The sequence below is a fragment of the Ahaetulla prasina genome, chromosome 4, assembly GCF_028640845.1.
Source record: "Ahaetulla prasina isolate Xishuangbanna chromosome 4, ASM2864084v1, whole genome shotgun sequence".
NCBI lineage: Eukaryota > Metazoa > Chordata > Lepidosauria > Squamata > Colubridae > Ahaetulla > Ahaetulla prasina.
The window spans coordinates 1707967-1723168 of NC_080542.1; the positions used below are offsets into that span (position 1 = coordinate 1707967).

The 15202-nt window shown below is 49.2% G+C and overlaps 1 protein-coding gene across 5 annotated transcripts in view; it reads left to right on the forward strand.

Moving 5' to 3' along the window:
• NEURL4 (neuralized E3 ubiquitin protein ligase 4) overlaps nucleotides 1–15202 on the forward strand; it is a 56391-nt gene that overhangs the window by 26107 nt on the left and 15082 nt on the right. For all 5 annotated transcript variants that reach the window (XM_058181773.1, XM_058181776.1, XM_058181777.1 and 2 more), the window contains exons 10-18: nucleotides 415–500; nucleotides 2425–2587; nucleotides 4990–5188; nucleotides 6177–6253; nucleotides 6362–6440; nucleotides 7921–8096; nucleotides 9695–9823; nucleotides 9919–10064; nucleotides 13466–13681. In XM_058181773.1, coding sequence (XP_058037756.1) covers nucleotides 415–500; nucleotides 2425–2587; nucleotides 4990–5188; nucleotides 6177–6253; nucleotides 6362–6440; nucleotides 7921–8096; nucleotides 9695–9823; nucleotides 9919–10064; nucleotides 13466–13681 — 1271 coding nt within the window. The remainder of the gene's footprint in view (nucleotides 1–414; nucleotides 501–2424; nucleotides 2588–4989; nucleotides 5189–6176; nucleotides 6254–6361; nucleotides 6441–7920; nucleotides 8097–9694; nucleotides 9824–9918; nucleotides 10065–13465; nucleotides 13682–15202) is intronic.

Below are 15202 nucleotides of genomic sequence, written 5' to 3' on the forward strand. Positions count from 1 at the left end.
CCCCTGCCTTTTATCCCCCAGAGTTAGGGGTGGGGCTTCGCTAGCAGCAGTAGCTCTTCCGTCCCGAGGACCGGCTCATAGATTTCCAGTGTTCTCCTCTCCTTTGCCTTCTGTGCATCCGTGTGTCAGGCACTGGACCCAGCTGTTCCTCCTCTTCCTCATCAGCCACCTCCAGACCTGGGGGCTGTTCACTCTCCAGGGTCCCACCCCCGTCTCTGACAGCTCCATTCCCTGGGAGCTCCCAGGTTGCCCTGACCCTGACTCTCACGCCTCCTCATCCGATTCAGCTGCCGGAGGGGCCGCAACAGGAAGGAGCAATTGGGTAGTCTTGTTTAAAAAAAAAAAAGCTGCTGTCCTGCCTCACCTGGCTGATGGAGGTGTGTGTGTGTGTGTCTTTGGGCCTTTCTTTTGCAGGCACCTGGATGATGACCGGAAACGGAGTGATGCACAACGGGACCACCATCCTGGATGAATACGGCCACAACCTGGATCGCTTGAAGGCAAGCCAGAGAAAGAGAGAGGGACGAACAGAGTTTATGGGGCAGAGGAAAAGGGGAGGTGGCATTGAATGCGGGATCACAAAACTGTCTTCCAGATAGAGCAATACAAGTCGTCCTCGACTTACCCGTGTTTCCCCGAAAATAAGACCGGGTCTTATATTATTTTTTGCTCCAAAAGATGCATTAGGGCTTATTTTCCAGCTATGTCTTATTTTGGGGGAAATACGGTACTAAATGCATCCATCTGGCTGACAATCTGAACTGGGGCTTATTTTTGGGGTAGGGCTTATATTACGAGCATCCTGAAAAATCCACGCTAGGGCTTATTTTCCGGTTGAGTCTTATTTTGGGGGGAGACAGGGTTCGTCCTTCCGTTGAGCAACCAAAGTTACCACGGCGTGGAAATAAGGGGACTTTTTGGACCGTTTTTTTTCACCCTTAATGACGGTCGCAGCGTCCCGGGGTGGAGTGGGGGGAGTCATGCAACCTTCCTCTTTTGGGACCTTCCGAGAAGCCAAATCAGTGAGGAAGCCAGAGTCACTCAACAACCGTGGGACTAATTTGAACAACCGCCGTTGCTTCGCTTAACCACGGTGGCCAGAGGAGTCGTAAAATGGGGCGAAACTCCACTGAGCAACTGTCTCAGTTGAGTAACATAAACGTTGGGCTCAGTCGGGGTCGTAAGTTGAGGATTAGCCGCTCAGGCGCAAACCGCCCGCCTGGGAAGACTCCTGCGCAAGAGGCATTAAGCAATGAAGTCGCCAATCGAACTCTTCAACGCTGGAAGTTTTAAAGTTGAAATTGCATAACCATTTGTCTGAAGTGGTGTAGGATTTCCTGCCTAAGCAGGGGGTTGGACTAGAAGACCTCCAAGGTCCCTTCCAACTCTGTTTATTCTATTCTATTCTATTCTATTCTATTCTATTCTATTTTCTATTATTTTTATTCTATATTCTTTTCTAATTCTGAATTCTATTCTATTCCATCCCATCCCATTCTTTATTCTTTATTCTAATTCTGAATTCTATTCTATTCTATTCTATCCCATCCTATCCTACTTATTGTATTCTATTCTATTCCATTCCATTCGATATTTTGTATTCTATTCTATTCTTCAATATTTATTCTATTCTATTCTATTCTATTCTATTCTATTCTATTCTATTCTATTCTATTATTCTTCACTCCAATATTCTATTCTATTCTGTTTTCTATTATTTTCATTCTATATTCTTTTCTAATTCTGAATTCTATTCTATTCCATCCCATCCCATTCTACTTACTCTACTCTACTCTATTTTATTCTATTCTCCAATATTCTATTCTATTTTCTATTATTTTTATTCTTTATTCTAATTCTGAATTCTATTCTATTCTATTCTATCCCATCCTATCCTACTTATTGTATTCTATTCTATTCCATTCCATTCGATATTTTGTATTCTATTCTATTCTTCAATATTTATTCTATTCTATTCTATTTTCTATTATTTTTATTCTATATTCTATTGTAATTCTGAATTTTATTCCATCCCATCCCATTCTATTTACTCTGTTCTGTTCTGTTCTGTTCTATCCTATCCTATCCTATTCTTCACTCCAATATTTATTCTATTCTATTCTATTTTCTATTATTTTTATTCTATATTCTATTCTAATTCTGAATTCTGTTCTATTCTATCCCATTCTACTTATTCTATTCTATTCTATTCCATTCTATTCCATTCCATATTTTCTATTCCATTCTATTCCATTCCATTCTATTCCACTCCATATTTTATTTTCTGTTCTGTTCTGTTCTATCCCATCCCATCCTACTTGTTCTGTTCTGTTCTGTTGTATTCTTCACCTGTGGATCTGGTTGTTGGGGCCTTCCCCTGCCCTCTCTCAGGCTGTTCCCTTCTCCTCCTCCTCCCCTCCCCAGGCTGGTGACACAGTGGGCGTCGTGCGGAAGGAAGACGGGACCCTGCATTTCTTCGTCAACGGCGTGGCCCAAGGCCCAGCCGCCTGGAACGTCCCGCCAAACATCTACGCCGTGGCCGATCTCTACGGTCAAGCTGCTCAAGCCACGATCGTGGACGACACAGGTAGTGGACACGGACGTACACGGGACCGGAAAGGGGTTGAGACAGAAACAAGAAACATGGCTTATTTTGAGGAGAGGAAAGTGAGGGGTTGCTTTAGAAGTCAGGAAAGAAAAAAATTCCTGACAGTGAGAACAATTCACCAGTGGAACAGCTGGCCACCAGAAGTCACGGGTGCTCCATCGCCACTGGAGGTTTTTAAGAAGAGCAAACAGACAACCGTTTGTCTGAAATGGTATAAGGTCTCCTGTTTAAGAAGAGGGCTGGACTAGATGACCTCCAAGGTCCCTTCCAGCTCTGTTATTCTGTTGATGTCATTTGAAGTGCTACCACTGCTTTATAACGCCCTGGTAAGACCACACCGAGAATCCTGCCTCCAGTTTTGGCCACCACGTTATAAAAAAAGATGTTGAGACTCTGGAAAGAGTGCAGAGAAGAGCGACCAAGAGGATGAGGGCCCCGATAAAACATAGGAAGAACGGTTGCAGGAATTGGGCATGGCTCATCTAGAGAAAAGGAGGACTTAGAGTGATATGATCAGAGTGTTAGCATATTTGAAGGGCTTCCAGAAAGAAGCCGGGGTCAAGCTGGTCTCCAAAGCACCCAAAGGCAGGACAAGAAACAAGGAGAGAAGCCATCTGGAATTAAGGGAAAACTTCCTAACATAGAGAGCCATTAACCAGTGGAACAGCTCGCCACCAGAAGATGTAGGTGCTCCATCACTGGAAGAGATTGGACGGCCATTTGTCTGGAATGGGTTAGGGTCTCCTCCTTGAGCAGGGAGGTTGGACTAGAAGGCCTCCAAGGTCCCTTCCAACTCTGAAGCTCAAAAGACAGGAAGATATCCCCATTCAGAAAAACGGGCCGGGTGGGGGTGGGGAGGCCTATCCAGATAGGTAGGGAATAGGGTTATATGGGGACACACAAACACCCCCCCCTCCTTCAGATTTCTTCTTGGTATATTGATCAGCTCGATCAGGTTGGTCTGTTTCTCACAAGCTTTTGAGATTTGCAGTGAAATTCCTGCACAGGTTGTGCCTCTGGTAGGTTCAGGGCAAGGGTGAAATGCTCCCGGTTCACACCGGATCGTCCGATCCGGTAGCGATGGCGCTGGGTGGTTCGGAGAACCGGTAGCAAAAATCCCTCCTCCCCCCCCCACCACCATGCCCAGCTGAGCCGCGCGATCGTCAGAGCCTCTTTTTTTTTTTTTTACTTTTAAAAGCATTTTTTAAAAGGTAAAAAGGCTGAAACCTGCTAGACAGAAAATGGGGGGGGTTCGTTTGAGAGAGAGAGAGAGAGAGAGAGAGAGAAAGGAAGGAAGGACGGAAGGAAGGAAGGAAGGAAGGGAAGGGAAGAGAGAGAGAGAGAAATAAATAAATTAAGAAAGAAAGCGAGAGAGAAAGGAAGGAGAGAGAGAAAGAAAAATTAAGAAAGAGAGAGGAAGGAAGGAAAGAAAGAGAGAGACAGAAAGAAATTAAGAAAGAAAGAGAGAAAGGAAGGAAGGAGAGAGAGAGAAAAAAATTAAGAAAGAAAGAGGAAGGAAGGAAAGAGAGAGAGAGAAAGAAAGAAAAGAAAGAAAGACAGAGAAAGGAAGGAAGAGAGAGAGAAGAAAGAAATTAAGAAAGAAAGAATGAGAAAGAAAGAAAGAAAGAAAAAGAAAGAGAAAGGGAAAGAAAGAGGAAGGAAGGAAGGGAGAGAGAGAGACAGAAAGAAAGAAAGAGAGAGGAAGGAGAGAGAGAGAAATAAATTAAGAAAGAAAGAGAGAAAGGAAGGAAGGAAAGAGAGAGAGAGAGAAAGGAAAGAAGAGAGAGAGAAAGAAAGAAAGAAGTAGAAAAAGAAAGAAAGAGAGAGAGAGGGAGGGAGGGAGGGAGGAAAGAAAAAGGAGAGGAGGGAAGGACTACAAACCTGGCACTAGACGCAGCTTCAGAGGATAATCCAGGGCTGGAAGGGACCTGAAGGTCATCTAGTCCAACCCTGGTCCAGCAGGACATCGTTAGTGAGTTTCTGTCTTTTGATCCCCCCCCCCCCGTCACATAGCCACGCCCACCCAGTCACATGACACACACACCCCACCAAGCCACGCCCACAGAACCGGTAGGAAAGACATTTAGATTTCACGACCGGTTCAGGGCAGAGAAGGTATCCACCCGGTTCAGACGAACCGGTAGCGGAAATCGTGGGTTTTGCAATTCTGTCCTATTTAGGCGTATTTCTGAGGCCAGGCACATGCGCGGAAGGCCCACAATTTCGATGCTGGGCGAACTGGTAGATAAATTATGTGTCTTCCCCCCCTCCGGTTCCGGGTGACCTTCGTGGGGCGTGGATGGGACGGCCTTTTCCCAGGGGGTCCCCTCGAGCCTGGGTCACACCCTCTCTCCCTCCCTCCCTCCTTCCTTCCTTCCCAGATCTCCTTCCTCTTCCCGACGACCTCTCGGAGGGGAACAACCAGCTCTCCCCCAGCAGCCCCTCTTCCGTGGCTTCGGGCAGCGACCTGCGCTTCCACCACCTCCACGGGAACAACGCCGTCATCACCAACGGCGGGCGTACCGCCCTGCGCCAGAACTGCCGCAGCGAATTCAACGACGCCATCGTCATCTCCAACCGGTCAGTGAAAGGGAGAGTTTCGGAGCTTGGATGGGTTTGCGGCTAGTCCTCGCCTTACGACCGCCACCCGGCTCTGGGTTCTTGCCTGCCGCAGCGGCTGTAAAGTTATTGAACACGAGGGTTAAGTTTTGCCCCGTTTTGCGACCTTTCTGGCCATGGTTGTTAAGGGAATCAATGCCGTCGTTTTAAGTGAGCCACACGGTCGTTAAGTGAATTGGGGCTTCCTCCCATTGACTTGGCTTGTCGGAGGGTCACAAAAGGGGGCCCGGGACACCTCAACCGTCATAAATAGGAATCAGTCGCCGAGCGTCTGATTTTTGTTCATGGGGATGCTGCAACAGTCATGAGTGTGAAAAGTCTCTTTTTTTAGTGCCATCGCAACTTCCAACAGTCACTAAAGGAACTGTTGTAAGTCGAGGACCGCGTGTACTTATTTGTGAAAGCGAGTTACAAAGTCACCCACCCCAGACTCTTGTGACGCCGGGTGGCTTGGAGGGGAAAAAATACCTCCTACAGGTACTCCTCAACTTACGACCGCAATGGAGCCGAAATTTCACGTTTCCAAGCGAGACATTTGAGTTTCGCCCCGTTTTCCGACCTTTCTTGGCATGGTTATTAAGTGAGTCACTGCATTTGTTAAGTTAGTCAAAACAATTGTTAATTGAATCCGGCTTTCCCCCCTCCCCCCCCCCCTTGCCTTGGCTTGTCAGAAGGTCCCAAAAGAGGGTCACAGGACCCCGGGACACAGCGAGTTGTACATGCCAGTTGCCAGGCGTCCGAATTTTGATACACCTGGCCCTGGGGATGCCGCAGCGGTCGTAATTGTGAAAAACGGTCCTATTTCACATATCTCGAGCGCTGTTGCAACTTCAGAGGGTCACTAAAATGGATCTGCTGTAAGTCGAGGACCACCGGCGTGAGTCTGAACGGGAGGGATGAATAGGCTCAACGTTGGTGACGGCTGTTCTCACAAGCTTTGATCCTGCAGGCCTCTCAGGGACGGCGAACTGTTCGAAATCATTATCCAGAAGATGGTGGATCGTTGGTCCGGCTCCATTGAAGCAGGTGAGGGGGCGGAAGAGATGGGGGGCGGAAGGAGGGGGGCAGTGAGACGTGTCGTGTCGTTTCTCCCCCCCCTCCCCTTAGTGCTTTTGGCCTTCTTCTTCCGTGCAGGAGTCACCGCCATCCGTCCAGAGGACCTGGAATTCCCCAACACAATGACAGACATAGACTACGATACCTGGATGCTCAGGTAAGTAAGGGGGGGTGAGGTGGGGGGGGGCAAAAAATGAGAACCAATCTAACAATGAGACCCAGTTTGGTCTAGAGGTAAAGGCAACAGGCTAGAAAGCAGGAGACTGGGAGTTCAAGTTCTGATTTAGCCATGAAAGGCAGCTGGGTGACTTTGGGCCAATCACCAGGAGACTGGGAGTTCTAGTCCCGCCTTAGGCATGAAAGCCAGCTAGGTGACTTTAGGTCAATCACCAGGAGACTGGGAGTTCTAGTCCCGCCTTAGGCATGAAAACCAGCAAGGTGACTTTAGGCCGATCACCAGGAGACTGGGAGTTCTAGTCCCGCCTTAGGCATGAAAGCCAGCTAGGTGACTTTAGGCCAATCACCAGGAAATGATGAGTTATAGTTCTACCTTAGGCATGAAAGCTAGCTGGGTGACTTTGGGCCAATCACCAGGAGACTGGGAGTTGTAGTCCCGCCTTAGGCATGAAAGCCAGCTAGGTGACTTTAGGTCAATCACCAGGAGACTGGGAGTTCTAGTTCCACCCTAGGCATGAAAGCCAGCTGGGTGACTTTGGGCCAATCACCAGGAGACTGGGAGTTCTAGTCCCGCCTTAGGCATGAAAACCAGCTAGGTGACTTTGGGCCAATCACCAGGAGACTGGGAGTTCTAGTCCCGCCTTAGGCATGAAAGCCAGCTAGGTGACTTTAGGCCAATCACCAGGAGACTGGGAGTTCTAGTCCCGCCTTAGGCATGAAAGCCAGCTAGGTGACTTTAGGCCAATCACCAGGAGACTGGGAGTTCTAGTCCCGCCTTAGGCATGAAAGCCAGCTGGGTGACTTTAGGCCAGTCACCAGGAGACTGGGAGTTATAATTCCACCCTAGGCATGAAAGCCAGCTAGGTGACTTTAGGCCAATCACCAGGAGACTGGGAGTTCTAGTTCCACCCTAGGCATGAAAGCCAGCTGGGTGACTTTGGGCCAATCACCAGGAGACTGGGAGTTCTAGTCCCGCCTTAGGCAGGAAAGCATGCTGGGTGACTTTGGGCCCAATCACCAGGAGACTGGGAGTTCTAGTCCCATTTTAGGTATCCAACTTGGCTCTGGAACACTTTGGGCCAATCACCAGGAGATGATGAGTTATAGTTCCACCCTAGGCATGAAAGCTAGCTGGGTGACTTTAGGCCAATCACCAGGAGATGTTGAGTTCTAGTTCCACCTTAGGCATGAAAGCCAACTGGGTGACTTTCACCCTAGAACTCTTCAATCTCAGCTTTTGGGGAACCCGAATCAAATCTTCCCATCTCACTTGGCCCCTGGGAAACCGAATGCCTTCGCTCCCGTCCTCTTCTTCACTCCCAGGAGGGCAAAAAAGTCAAGATGACAGCCGCATCCCTTAAAATCCCAACCTCCTTTCCCCATGCGCAGCGTTGCAACAAACATTGGCATAGCTTTTTCTCCTCCATCTCTCTCTCTCTCTCTCTCTCTCTGTCTCTCAGCGGCACCGCCATTATGCAGGACGGAAACACCCTGCGTAACAATTACGGCTGCGACTTGGACTCCCTGACCACCGGCTCGCGCATCGGCATGATGCGTACGGTCAAGGGGGACCTGCATTACTTCATCAACAGCGTGGACCAGGGGGTGGCCTGCTCCGGGCTGCCCCCAGGGAAGGGTGAGCCCACCAGTGACGGTCAACGGTGGGGGAATTGTGGCTTGGACAGACCTTCTCAAAATCAGTGGATTTCAATTCCCAGAACTTTATTATTTTTTTTTGATAGTGCTGTATTAACTTTCTTAATAGATGGTGGGAATGCCATCAGACGTAATATATCTTGACTTTATTTATTTATTTATTTATTTATTTATTTATTAAACTTTTATACCGCCCTTCTCCCGAAGGACTCAGGGCGGTGTACAGCCTTCATTTAAAACAGTTACTATACATATTAAAATAACAATTAAAAAGCTTATTCAATAAAAGGCCGAAATTAAAACCGTCCAATTGACCATATAAAATACCCAGTAAAATTACCATTAAAAATTTTAAATTTTAAATTTAGAATTTACTTCAGCAAAGTAAAACTTAAAAACAAGAAAGCTGGCTGGGGAATTCTGGGAGTTGAAGTCCACCCATGTTAAATTAGCTGAGGTTCAAATACAGCTAGTCCTTGACTTACAACAGTCCGTTCCAAGTGACAAGAGCACAGAAAAATGTGACTTACGACCGTTTTCCACACTCACGACCGTGGTGGCACCGCGGTGGTGACATGATCCAAATTCAGGCCCTCATATTCATGACGGTTGCAAACGTGCCGGGCTCACATGATCTTCCAACAAGAAAACGCCAGTGGGAAAGCCATGATTCACTTAACGACCGTTTGACTTAATTCACTTAACAACCGTGGCAAGAAAGGTCCCAAAACGGGGCAAACCTCACCTATAAATCCTGTTAGGTAACGGAACAACGGCAGGGATCCACTTCACAGTGGCAAGAAAGAATTTGTTTAACGGAGGCCTCACTCAACAACAGAAACATTGGGGTTGAATTGTGGTCGTAAGTCGGGGACTACCTGTACTGGCTTGGTTCCAGACAGAGACGGTTACAAAAAACCCAGAAGGCTGCTTAAAGGGAAGATGCGGGCTCTCTTAAAGGGGTGGGTGAGATGGCATCTGGGGAGGAGGAGGAGGAGGAGGGCATGGTGGGTGAGGATGAGCACTCGGTGCCGAAAAGGTTCCCATCACTGGTTTCCTGCCTAGGCAGCGGGTTGGACTAGAAGACCTCCAGGAACCCCTTCCAATTTTTGTTATTCCATTCTATTCTGTGTTTTATTCTGTTCTATTCTATTCCAGTCCAGCCCAGTCCATTAATTCTGTTCTATTTTATTCTATTCTATTTTCTGTTAATTCCATTCTATTTTCTATTCTTCCCTTATTCGTTCTGTTCTGTTCTTTTCTATTAATTTTATTCTATTTTCGATTCTATTCTCTATTAATTCCATTCTATTCTATTCCATTCTATCCCTATCACTATCCCTCTTCTTTTCTCCTCTCCTCTCCTCCCCTCCTCTATTCTTCTTCTTTTCTCTTCTCTTTTTTCTTCTCCTCTCCTCATCTATTCTCTTCTCCTCTCTTCTCCCCTCCCCTTCCCTCTCCTCCTCCTCTCTTATTTCTTTTCTTCCCTTCCTTTCCCTTCCCTTCCCTTGACTGGCTGGGTTGAATGGCGCCTGATCTGATTTCTTGCCTCCTTCCTCTCTTTCTCCCATCACTCAGAGGTCTACGCCGTGGTGGATCTCTACGGCCAGTGTGTCCAGGTGTCCATCACCAGCTCCACAGGGCCGCTGGACAACAGTCTCTCCACCAGCAACATCACGGAGAAATCCTTCCCCATCCACTCGCCAGGTGAGCTTCCTCCCCGGGGGTTTTGGGTTGGGGCCCTTGGGGTCCCCCTCCCCTCGCGACTCGATGCCCCGTTGACACCCTCGCCTGTCCTCCAGTTCCCGGCGTGGCCCACCGTTTCCACAGCTCCTGTGGCAAGAACGTGGCCTTTCAAGACGACGGCTGCCGGGCCGTCCGGGTGTCCGGTTTCTGCCACGGCATCGTTTTCAGCATGAAGGAACTGAAGACGGACGAAATTTTTGAGGTGAGGGCTTGCTGGTGTGGCCGTCCACATGCCTCCCGAGGGGGGTGCTTCGTGGACCACTGGGGAGTAGAGAGGAAGTGTCGTGTCCCACTCCGACGAACGAGTCAAGGAAGTCCATGACCAACTTGGCAACGAAGCCACTGCAGCTTGCCAAGTCCCTTCGAAGTTTATCAGGACAGGCAGGAGTCCAAGTTGTGACTTCAGCAATAGAGTCCGATATCAGCAAACTCGATAAGACTTTGCTTGACTCAAGGTTGGAATGCCAAAAGCAGGTCCTTTATATAGGCTGTGGGGTGTGGCTCCATGAGTCAGCATTTATCCAGGCCTGCCCCACCCTTCCTTCTGCTGGCGTCGCCTCCCAGATCTCCGGAAGCGAGGGTCCTCCCACTTTGAATTGTCTTCAGCTGGATCTGCTGTCAGCGTCTGGGAAAGGGAGGGGTCAGAGGGAGTAGGGCCGAGTAATTCCACCACCTGGCTGGCTTCCTGCTCTGAAGGCTGAGCCAAAGGAACACACGCTGTATGAGTGAGGTTTATTGGGCTTCTCCTTTCACTCCTTGAATCCTCCCCGGGCATGGGGCCAGGGCCGGGGGCTGGAGAAATGACAGGCCGTTCATCTTCATTATCAGACTCGGAGTCTGATAAGAGGCCCGGTTGGAGACGGGAGGGGTTAGGCTGAGGAGAGGAGGGAGGACGAGTCACAACAGGAAGCTACGCTGGATTGCCGGTGGTTCCCAACCGATTACCGTAATATCACCTGCGCGCTGCAGGTCAACAGTTCATTTAGCGACCCTTCGAAGCGACATCGGGGCTGAAAAAAGAGACATAGGACCGTGTTGCACGCTTACGACCATCGTAGCAAGTAGCCCTTCACTTAAGCAGTTCGTTCCAAGTTACAACAGCGCAGAAAAATGTGACTTACGACCGTTTGTCACGCTTACGACTGTCGCGGCATCCCCATGGTGACGTGATCAAAGCTCTCGTATTTATGACGGTCGCAGAGTCCCGGGGTCACCTAATCTCTTTGGCAACATTCTGAGATGCAAAGTCAACTGGGGAAAAAAACCAGGTTCACTTAACAAAAGTGTGACTAGCCTAACAAACGGCAGCAATTCGCGTAACAAGCGTTTGCAAGGCAAGTCATAAAATGGAGCAAAACTCACTTACCAAATGTCTTGCTTAGCAACGGACTGTTTTGGGCTGAATTGCGGTCCTAAACTGAGAACTTCTTGTTAGTCAAAATGTTGCGACAGTCGTAAAACTGATTGGTCGTATGGCTGACATAGTTTGATGGCTTTTTCTGCAACGGTCGTTAAGCAAACAGTGCAGTCATTAAGTGAACTACTTGGTCGGTAGGGGTATGGTTTTGCTGAAAACAAGAAGTAAGTAACCAGTTTTCAGCGACATTGTCGTAAAACACAAAAGAGACACTAAATGCAACCATGTTGCCCAGAAGCCAAACCTCAGTCATGTGACGGGATGGAGCCCAACTTCCATCAAGATGGCGGTCAGAAGGTTCTCGACATACGACCGTCAGAGAGCCTGTTGTTACGTTCGTATATTTGTAAGTTGTGAATGGTGATACAATGGCTCAGTCACGTGACCGATGTTCTGTCCCCCTCAACCACAACCCAAAAGACACGCGAGCTGACTATATTTGCCAGCAGTTTATTCCTACTACAGATATCAGTTCTGGCAACGAACCTGCGATTGCCTGCCAAGTCCTCCTATCTCTTCAGTGCAACAGTGGCTGTGGGTGCCGGCATCCCGGTACAGTCAGCTGCAGCCGCGGCTGACTGTTGGGGGCGAGTCATTGGCCCCGATGGAGAGGGTGCGCAACTTGGGCGTCCTCCTGGATGGAACGGCTGTCCTTTGAAGATCATTTGGCGGCCGTCTTCAGGAGAGCTTTTTACCAGGTTCACCAGTTGCGCCCCTTCCTAGACCGGGATGCCCTATGCACGGTCACTCATCCTCTCGTGACGTCTCGTCTGGATTACTGCAATGTTCTCTACATGGGGCTCCCCTTGAGGAGCACCCGGAGGCTCCAGTTAGTTCAGAATGTGGCTGCGCGGGTGATAGAGGGAACCCCTCGTGGCTCCTATGTGACACCTCTCCTGCGCAGACTGCACTGGCTACCTGTGGCCTTCCGGGTGCGCTTCAAGGTTTTGGTGACTATCTTCAAAGTGCTCCATGGCATAGGGCCGGGATACTTACGGGACCGTCTGCTGCTACCGAATACCTCTCACCGACCCGTGCGCTCTCATAGAGAGGGACTCCTCAGGGTGCCGTCGGCCAGACAGTGCCGGCTGGCGACACCCAGGGGAAGGGCCTTCTCTGTGGAGGCCCCCACCCTCTGGAACGAGCTTCCCCCAGGACTTCGCCAACTTTCCGACCTTCGAACCTTTCGCCGCGAGCTTAAGACACATCTATTTATTTGCGCAGGACTGGGCTAGATTTTAAATTCGAATTGGTTTTAATGGGGATTTTATTATCATCATTTTAATTATTCGGCCATTTGTAATAAGTTTTTTAATGGATGTTTTATTTGTATTTATATGTATATTTTTATCTGGCTGTGAACCGCCCTGAGTCCCTAGGGAGATAGGGCGGTATAAAAATACGAAAAATAAATAAATAAATAAATAAACTGCAGTCCGTTGCTGGAGCAACCCAGAGTTCAGAAATAAACAGAAATCCAGAAGCCAATTCCTTAGTCTCGCAATAAAGCTGCCAAAGTTTCCAAAAGTCAGTTTTTTGTCCGTCACAAAGCCCAATGGCAGCTCCACCCACTTTTATACCCTGTGGGGTGTGGCTCCGTGATTCAGCACTCCCTGGGCCGGCCCCCTCCCTTTCCTTTGCTGCGCACGTTTCCCTCGGCGTTACCTTGCATCTAGCCAAGATTGATCCTCCTCAGCTGGCTCTTGGGGCATTGCCAGGGAGAAGGAGGGGTCGGGGGAAAGATGCCATGTCAGCTGCTCCTCCCCCTCCACCTGGCCTGCCTCTGCAACCTGGAGCAGAGAGAGGAAGTGTTGTGACCCAGGTTCCTGGACCCGGACTCCTGGACTCGGATGATTCAGAAAGTGAGGGAGAAGACCTGGCAAGCCCTGCTTCTCTTGGGCCCTCTCCCTACCTGGCACCCACTCAAAGGGAGGGGGGGGCCCGGCAAGGCCTGATTCTCTCGAGGAATTTTGGAACCCGGTCATAACTTGGTCCGTCAAAACTTCAAACGGTGCCTGGTCGTAAGTTGAGGCCCACTTCTAACGCCGTCTTGACGGAACCCACCGTACCTCAAAAGCACATTAAAAAAAGGATTTGAATACATGGCAGCGGGGGAAGGGGGAGGGTTTTGACTGTCGCACGCGCCCCGGTTTTTAAGTCCCATCTTTCTCCTTTTGTCTCCTCAGGTGAAGATTGATGAGGTGGACAAGAAGTGGTCCGGCTCGGTCCACGTGGGCTTGACCACGCTGCTGCCCTCGGATGCCTCCTGCATGGCCACGGGGCTGCCCTCTTCTCTCCTAGAGCTGCGTTCCAAAGTGACCTGGCTAGTGACGGGCTCGGAGGTCCGACGGAACGGCATCCTGCAGAAGCAGAATTACGGCTGCTCTCTGGAGCGTCTCGGGGTGAGTAGGGGGTGAGGGGTCTGCAGGGCAAGGTTGGGTGAAGGTCAACCAGTCTTGTTAGAGCAGGAGGTCTACAGCCTTAGTAACTAGAACAGGGGTCTCCAACCTTGGCCACTTTAAGCCTGGAGGACTTCAACTCCCAGAATTCTGGGAGTTGAAATCCTCCAGGCTTAAAGTGGCCAAAGTTGGAGACCCCTGAACTAGAAGATCTGTGGACACCAACTCCCAGAATTCCCCAGCCAGCTGGTTTTTTTTTTTATCTCTATCATTTTGCTGAAATCAAGATATATTACATCTTACTGCATTCCCACCGTCCATTAAGAAAGTTATATGATAAAAAAAAAAATGTGACCAAGGTAATTAGCCATATTTCTATATTCAGAGTCTCCAGCCTTATGGATTTTAATTCCCAGAATTCCCCAGCCAGCAGCTATGCTGCTGGCTGGGGAATTCTGGGAGTTGAAGTCCACATACCTCAAAAGCTGTTTGTTGAATCGTGGGAGCTAACTGCACACAACCCTGCTTTTAAGGCACACAAAACCTCCACCGGGTTAAAGCCAGATGGCTTCGGACTAGCAAAATCAACAATCTGAAACCAGATGGTGACGGCTACGAGTTCCCAGAATGTCAGTGACAAGGGATGCTGGGTGTTGAGTCTCTTCTTAACTATGACCACCCTTCAACCCAAGCTATCAAGGTGCCCGATTGGGCAGGGGTCTCCAAACTTGGCAACTTTAAGACCTGTGGACTTCAACTCCCAGAATTCCCCAGCCAGCTGTTTTTTGTTTTTTGTTTTTATAATTTTACTTTGCTGAAGTCAAGATATAGTACGCCTTGCTGCATTCCCACCGTCTATGAAGGAAGTTATTCAGCACTATCAGAAAATGCGACCGAGGTAATTTTAGCCATATTTCTTCTCGTCCTTTTGTCTATCTGAATTCTGGTGAATTCCAGCTGGCTGGGGAATTCTGGGAGTTGAAGTCCACAAGTCTTAAAAGTGGCCGTGGTTAGAGACACGCACCCCCGTCCCCGCCCCCCCCGCCCTGGGCGATACAGCGGGATCCTCGTGAATGACTGCCACTGATTGGTCTTTGTGACTTGGGAGAAGCAACGTCCATTTGCGACCTTTCCTGCCACGGTTATTAAGTGAATCACTGCAGTTACTAAGTCAGTAACAGGGTTGCAAAAGCGAACCTGGCTTCCCCGTTGAACTTTGCTGGTCAGAAGGTCACACAAGGGGATTATGTGACACACACACACACACACCCGGGACACTGCGACCGTCGTAAAGATGAGTCAGTTGCCAGGCCTCTTGAGTTTTGATCAGGTGACCTCAGGTGATCACATGAGGCCTAGAGATGGAGCTCTCGCCTCACAATCAGGAGGCTGTGAGTTCGATCCTAGGTAGAGGCACGATGAGCACAATGAGAATATCTCTGCTGAACAAAACTCCGCACTGGCGACAGGGAAGGGCATCCGGCCAGTAAACACTCAGCTCCATTCCGTTGCCCAGACTCCACC